At 37.3% G+C, this 8354-nt stretch overlaps 1 protein-coding gene across 2 annotated transcripts in view; it reads right to left on the bottom strand.

Annotated features, from left to right (window-relative positions):
* Window positions 1-8354, bottom strand: part of EXOC2 (exocyst complex component 2) — a 128015-nt gene that overhangs the window by 107910 nt on the left and 11751 nt on the right. For both annotated transcript variants that reach the window (XM_014941079.1, XM_014941078.1), the window contains exon 2: window positions 4592-4747. In XM_014941079.1, coding sequence (XP_014796565.1) covers window positions 4592-4709 — 118 coding nt within the window. In that variant the 5' untranslated portion in view covers window positions 4710-4747. The remainder of the gene's footprint in view (window positions 1-4591; window positions 4748-8354) is intronic.

Below are 8354 nucleotides of genomic sequence, written 5' to 3'. Positions count from 1 at the left end.
GGCAATTTTTTAATATTTTGCATAGTTTCTTTATTCTTCCCCCCCGCACCCCCCCCCCCCCCCCAAACTTACTTGTTTAGCAGTACTTTTGTGGACACAGAAGGGTTTTTTGGTCAAAAAAGTATTAATCAACAAATATTCTGTCCCAATCACTTCTGTACAAACTCCATGATGCAAGACTCTGACTCTGCTGATTAAGTTAAACTGCCCTTGCTGTATGAAAGAACAGTCATTTAATGTTTGTCTATTTCCTCTTCTAAACTTTCTCATAACAGAAGTACAAATGACAAACTATGAAATAAAAATCATACAATGGTTACAGTTGGAAAGGACCTTCAAGATCAACTAGTTCCAACACCCCTGCCATGAGCAGGGACACCTCCCACTCAACCAGGCCATTCAGAGCCCCATCCAATCTAACCTTGAGCACTTCCATGTAGGGGGCATACATGACTTCCCTGGGCAATCTGTTTCAGTGTCTCACCACCCTCAGAATAAAGAATTTCTTCCCAATATCTAACCTAAATCTATCTTCTTTCAGTTTAAAACCATTACCCCTCAAATCTATCACTACACTCCCTGAAAAACAGTCCCTCCCCATCTTTCCTGTAGGCCCCCTCTACGTACTGGGAAGATGCTGTAAGGTCTCCCTGCTATAGGGGTCTCTTACGAGTCAAGGTTCAGTTTAATATAAGGTCCAAGGCTTCCTGGTGCTTCATGTCAAATCAGTCTGACCAGCTGATGAACCTGACTGATCAATCTGATTGATTCTGGTCAGACCAGGACTCTGGATGCTTGAACAGACGTATTGTTTTCTCAGATCTAGAACAATAATTTTCATATTCCTAAATGGAGTATTGCTGTACTGAAGAACTTGCAAGATCTTAATTTTATAGTATCAATTTGGAGAACATCATCATTAGGTTCTTCTTAAATAACACCCTTACCTAGAAACATTTTGCCTTAAGCCCAAAATGACAAGGTTGTACTAGTGTGTTGGCTGTACTGGAGTATAAATTAATGAAGCATGGCAGTTCCTTCCCTGTTGGCTTAGCTTTTGTTTTTAATTTCTAGAAAGCTCTGACCAATTTAAAAAAATACTTACAGAGAGAGAAGGGTCAGCATATGTGGCTCAGTACCAAAGCTTCACATTTACTTTTTCTCACAATTTAAGTCTCTGACATTACACAGCAGACAAATTTGGCAGTTTTCATGGTTGTCAGACGTAAAAATGCCTTATTTCCTGCCAAAAACTATTTTGAAAACGAAAACAAAAAAACCCAACCAAAACAGAAAGGCACTGACTCCTATTACAACTGAAAGTAATTTTACTTGAGTAAGGACAGTAGATTTGTTTCTTAAAAGATGCAGAATAGTGGAGGGGGCAGGGGGAGCAAATAGAAAACAGACAAAAAAAGCCTGAAAAAAAGATATTTTGGTTGCTATTTATTTGCAACATTTTAGCCAGGAGACAGTTTTAATTTTTTGGAGGGGAAGAAAAAACCCATACATTTATGATGCATGCGTTTTAACCTTAGGTTATATTATTACTTCTCTTCTGGTTTTATGCTAGCAACTTCTCTGAAGGAAAAAACATTGCTGTCGGGAACTAAAACTAACTGAAATAATTTGTCTGAACCATTCTTAAAAAGGCATTCACCCTAGATTTTCAAATGTCTAAATCCACCCTTAAATTAAGTAACAGTTTAAGAACCAGTATCAGAGCTATCACAATGTAATAGGGTAAAAATTTTTGAACAACTGTTTTAAAGATCCTTATAGCAATTATTTTCTTCTCATCAGAGGTTCCTAAAGCTCTCAAGAGAACAACATCACAGGATCTGACACTTCTGACATGGAGGGAAACAGTCTTTTCTATATCTTAAAAATGCAAAAGAAAGTAAATCTCTATTAACATTTTACTTACCACACTAAATATAGTAATGACACAAGACAATTCCTAAAACAAAATAAAGGTGTGTTGTGGAAGACCTTTTGATAGTAGATACAAGAGTTTTTTCCTCAAAAAAAACCCAACTTCCCTTTTAATAAAGTTTCGGTTTAGTGCGTTGCATTGTACAAAGATCTTTTGAGACATCAGACTTGGGTTCTAGCTTTTATGTGCCTTTCAATAAATAAGCACAAGTAATTCTCTTATTGAGACTTTCCAATTTTGGTTAAGCTTATCTATTGACAATTATACAATGCCCACAAAATACAGCTGCAGATGTCTTAAAAGACAAAATTAAGTCTCGAGAGCATACATGTTACAGGTATCTCCTGGATCTGACCTTTTGTACCATGAACTATAGAGCTACAAATAAAAAGTTTATTCAGTTTTAGTGACACAAAGGGATTATTAGAAGGCTCTCTCTTAAGTGAAACAAAAAGGTGTTTTCTTATATTATGTGATCTTCTGTTTGTGTATATATATATAAGAAAGTTTCTTGCTTTGCATTTTACTCTAATGCATCTCAAACAGGAGATCATAAACTTTATAAAACCCTCACTCAGACTTGCTTAAAGCTTATGCCTAAGAAGACTCGCTTTTGCAAGTATTTCCATTCAAGTTACAGGGAATATTTTCTTGCCTAATTTAACCGTGAAATGAAATCTTTACATGTCTGGGGCCTTAGTCACCTACTGGAGAAGGCTGAGAACTGAGCTAAGGAAAAAATATAAGGCAATCCATTATTTATTTTTTTTTATTTTTACCTCAAAGCATGAGATTACTAGCAGCTACGTGCTACCAGACTTACTCTGAAAAAATTATGAGAACAAATATTAGCAGGTAGTCAGCTGTAATACCAAGGCACAGTTCAGGAGATGTCTTCCTTCCAAGATTTAGCACTTGTCACTTCTAAGAGGATTGTACCAATGAACTAATGAGGTTATCAGAGTACATCAACCACACAAAGACACAGAAATATACTCACCTCTAACTTCATCAGTTATTTGATTATTTCTTAATAAAGATTCATTACCGCAACCTTGTCTCGCAGCTCAGGAAAATACTACTTCCCCTTTTCAGACAGCTAACTGAAGTGAAGGGGAAAATTGCAGTAGCTTATGATTGGCCACAAAGTTCATTGTGGTGGCCAAGAACGGAATTCGGGAATCTTGGTTTACAGCCACTAAGTGAAATATTGTTTCTAGCAAAGCCAAACAAAATTCCAATGGACTTCAGAGGAGTCATGATTCCACAACAAATTAGATAAATGGTCTCTAACATGAATACTGAAGTACACATATGCTTAACTTACAAAAGAAAAAAGGGAAATTCCAGTAGCTATAGTTAACTCATATTTCCCGAAGATTTTACAGAGTCCTTCTCAAAAGGCTTAAGGAAATTAAGCAGCTATAGGATATGATCCTCAAATGGATAAATAGCTTGTTAAGATAGAAACAGAGTTACAGTAAATGGTATGTTTTCACTGAGGGAAGTTTCCACAGGATATATGCTGGGATCACTTATGTTCAACATATTCACAAACAACAAAATAAAGAGGTTACAAAGTTTGCTGATTATATTAGTTTACAGAATGCAGAGCAGACCTTATGAGACAGTGGAAGCATTACAATGCACATGCTACAAAACAGCAGCTGAAACCCAATGAAAAAAGACATGACGCACACAGGCAAAACCTTAAATTCACAGATAACTAAATTCAAACTGACTGCTAACCCTAAAGCATTAAATCACAGGACTTTAATAGGCAGAACAATGAAAACCTTAGCTTGATACTTAGTAGGAGTTATGCAGGAAACAGAATCATATGGAAGAAATACAACACAAGTGGGAGTACAGCATTACGCCACAGTGCATTTACGTCCTGAACACTGCACGTAACAAAGATGATGTTCACTCGTGACTGGTAGTGAAACCAAAGAGATTCATTGAAGACTAACAAGAACAGCCAAAGATACATGCAGGAAATTTAAACACGCTAGGACTTTTCAGCCTGGAAAAGAGGCAAAAGAGCAGTGATGATGAAGATCTGCACGGTCAGGAGAATTGGAGAAAACTGCTTGTTCCCTCTTTCAATGCAAGAGCTACAGCGATTCGAATGAAGTTACCATGTTAAAAGCAAAACAGCAAGGAAATGGTTCTTTGCATGATGTGAGGCTAAATCACTGAACTCGCTTTGTCGTAACTGTTGCAGATACACAAACTGACTTTCACACTAGTTCAAGGAAGAGCAACACTCAGTGACTTTCTCAATACTTAGGAAACACTTCTGATAGGAAAGTCTCCATGCTGAAATTCTCAGCGCCTGGGAAAGTAACAAAGGAGCATCTTGTTACATGTACCCTCTTCGAGCACACTCCCCTTTAGGCATTCATTCGTAGTGTTCAGCATGGGATGCTAAGTCTAAGGGTTCATCTAGCAATGTATGATTAGTTACACATACAGCAGCATCTCCAAATTCATGGATTTAAGCGCGTATTTGTGAAAAGGGCATTCCTCATACCACTCAACCTAGATCTTAGCGTGCAAAAATGTTTATCTCTAATCATACTCTAAATATTCTATAGTCTCAAAAGAAGTTTTTGGGTTTGTTTGGTTGGTTGGGTTTTTTTTTCAACTTACCTATGAGGTCTGTAGGCCCAGTCCCCAGATTTTCTCCTCTGATTGTCACTTTTGTCCATGAGATGCCTTCATTGGGAGAGATGCCAGTTACAAGTGGAGGTTGCCGTGCTCGAGACATGATGTCTATTCAGTTAGTGAAAACTGAGTTGCTTTTATCTGTTCAGGAAGAAACAGTGATTAAAAAGGAATAATTATATTACGTAAAAAAAAATAATATTAAAAACCTTTTAGGCTGTTCTTCTAAAATTGTAGAGAAACACAAATGTAAATATGGAGTATCAGTCTCAAAGACTTTTTTGCTACAGCCATAAAACAATAAAGAATATAGTTCTGAACTGTAAAGAAAAAGTATATTCAGAAAAATATTAAGCCCTCAAAATGCTTAATGAAACTATACACACACACTCCAAATCACTTATGTCAGAATTCAAACGAGTCTGTTCAATCCTCTACTAGGAAGTTATTATTGTGTTCCTTAGAAGATTTAGAATTGCTAAGCTAAGTAACAGGCTATGATTACATACTGGGATAACTTCCCAATCAAAATTAGACTTACTGGCACAGACAGCCCCATGAGAAGAAGCCCCCAGCACTTATTTGTATAAAGCATCAACATTTACATAAACTGAAAAAAAATTAAAACATTACTTACACTACACTAGCAGAGAAAATCAACAAAACAAATACTATCCCCCCAGAGCAATAAAAACGTATATAAAATGATCAAAGCAGCACTTCCAGAAGAGTATTCCTTCACACTTAAAATTAGGAGTCAACTCAAACCAGTTTAATTAGCTCTGTAATACCAACACCAATATGGTACGCATGTTATGCGGCATACATTTAGTTTACTGTGCAACTGATCACAAATTCCTATGGTTTATTAGCAGCTCTGCAGCTGTAAGAAGCAGATGAGTACAACCTGAAGCAGATTAGGTCCCACCAACTTCAAATTTACAACACTTCCTAAACATAGAGCCTGTGCATAAGCACACAGGTCCTACAGTAGTCATAAAAGACAAAAAAAGTTTCTTTTAAGGATTTCCACGGGAATTTTGCATCACCCATTCCATTTCATGACTCCTGAATTCTTCTACTAAGACAATAACATCCTTAAAACTCCCAGTAAAAAAAATTTAATTTGGTATTCTGAAACTTCTCAAAATTAGCTATGCTCAGCTTCTAATAGGAATTCATCTGCATTGGAAAGGTAAGAACCAAAAATAACCTATAGGAAGAAATGTTTTTATTTTTAAGAAAATCCAGGAATGATAAAACAGGTCAATATTCAAAAATCTTAGGTACATACATAGAACACTAGTGTACACAATTTTTAGAGTTCAGGTTGGTAAAAAATATGTGGAATATAATACAAGCTTCATAAGACCTCTCTTACCTATTTTTATTTTGGATCAAGGTATATTTTCTATTTTTACTTGCAAATAGTCAAGTCCATGAAACCTACAACCTCCAAAAATTATCCCTAACAATGCTGTAAATGCTTTACTGCAGTAAAGCTGCAGTTTCCAAGCATCTGCAGTTAGGAAATACCAGAATTAAGTAATATATTTGTTTCAGCCACTTCTACATATAAAAAATACATTCATTGTACCATCATACACCATGCTTCTACACAACCTCCCCAAATTTTTCAGTGTTACTAGACAGATATGTCACAAGGACCAAAGAAACTCCAACTGACCAGTTTCTTTCTTCATATTCTGAAGTTGGAACGCACACTGAACATGAAGATGGAAATCAGAAAGGAGGAAGATCTCATGGTGAAATTAATCAAATTCTGTCCCCGGAACAGGATCCTGTCTCTGTCTATACTACAGATGCATAGCAGATCACTTATAATAAATCTTTACAGTAACATTTTTTTCTTCTCAGTTTCTGGGTATCCAAATTTAGAGCCCAAGCCATACCCAAAGGGAGTGTGAAACGTACCCTGAATATAAGGAACGCTGCACAATGCTTGGAAACATTCAGGTCCTAAATAACCGCCTCAAATCTATAAAATAACCACCTCAAATCCATAAATCGATTTGATCTTAAATGTCTGTTTCTCATTTTCACATATTTAAAAGAGAAATGCTATCACACATCACAACAGCTACTTTGAAGACAAATTCATGAATATGAAAGAGGCATTTAGATACTCTGAACGCCACAGTTAGAGAACTGGAGACTACTTTTGAAGAGTGTGCAATTAGTAAGAGATGCAGATTTCTGTTGAATGAGCAAAAACATAGTAAGTTGCACTATGAGGGCCATGTCCAGTACACAAAGGCAATCTAGTAAGAGTCCATGATAACCCACACAACATATATCCGGAACTTAAGGGTGTTTGTTTTGGTTTTGTGTTTTTAACTGGCAAATTTCTTGACTGGTTGACTTCACAACATTAAAAATTACATTATGTTTTTAATAAAACATTCATTTCCCAGTTTTTTTGAAAATAACACAGTGATGAAAAAGGAGTTAAGTTATACAGTATCATATGGATGCTCTTACAAGTCCGTATGTGAAATACTAGAACCTTTGACAGGAACCCAACATGAGGGAAGTGAGTAGTCAATAGTTGCAGTCTATAACCTTGTGGGTAGAACAGCACTGAAGAAGAAACCAGCTGAGAGCCATCTCCAGCTATGAAAGAGAAGGTTATGCTCTGGCAGGCAGAGTCCCCTCCTTCATGCCCTACTCCTATTCCTTTCCCAGCACTTTTCCCCCCCTCACACAGAGACAGTCTCTGCCTCTCTTCAAAACTGATGCCAGGTCCTGGTCTTGCAGCCAAACTATCTCCTGCCTCTATCCTGATGATTTTCCCTCTGACTTCTTATCCATAAGTTCAAGCAGGGAGGGAGAGGGGAATTAATACCCCAATTCTCCTTTCAAACCCAGACACTTTGGTAACTCCTCTTCATTACCTCCCGTTCCTTATCCTGAGCTGCCTTCTCGAGGTAGCCCACCTGCACTACAATTGATCCACTTAGTCGCCACAGGTGAGAGTGACAGACTCGGTCTTCTGTCAAGATGTCTGGTCCTGAAGTCACAAGGCTTGTCCAGCTCTCCTCTCATCTGCGCTGTATTCAAAGCCACACTACCACAGCATCACCTGACAATGCAACAGGCAGCTCAATAGAAATAAGCTTCCCAGTTCCCACTGTTAAATTAAATAGTACCTGGAGCGATCAGAATATGAAATTGCAGGGAGAGTCTTGTTTATTCCTACACAATTACAAGATGTATATATACATACAGAAGTTCAGACCTCTCAGAAATTGATATTTCCTCTGGAGCTCTGTGAAAAGAGGATGTTGGAGAAGAACCAGGTGCCTAAGTTTACCTAGAGCAAGGAGGACAACCTGCATCTATTCCTTACAATCTTATCTATGCAGTCTTTGTAGCTTTTCTGATAGATCCTCAGCAGAGCCCAAAGATATACAACAGCTTTAAAGAACAGTGGGGTTATGTCCCAAAGTTCACACCAAGCCACCTTCTGCAGAAAGCAGCACGTGTCTAGATACCAGTAATACAACATAAAACACCTCTTTTCCTTTTGAGCAATTTTTGTAAAGATTTATATACAATGTTAATCAGTAACACAGACATAAAAAAAAGCCATCTTCAGGAACTCAGTGGTAGTACGGAGAGGAAGAAACACTGAGGAAAATAAGTAAAATAGAAGCTATTTCGGTATTATTTGGTTGATCCCCTCTTCTCATCCCCCCCCCCCCCCCAAATTATTTGTTTCCTTTAA

Source organism: Calidris pugnax, unplaced genomic scaffold (genome assembly GCF_001431845.1).
Source record: "Calidris pugnax isolate Ruff unplaced genomic scaffold, ASM143184v1 scaffold8, whole genome shotgun sequence".
Taxonomy (NCBI): Eukaryota; Metazoa; Chordata; class Aves; order Charadriiformes; family Scolopacidae; genus Calidris; species Calidris pugnax.
This window is presented reverse-complemented; position numbering and strand designations above follow the sequence as displayed.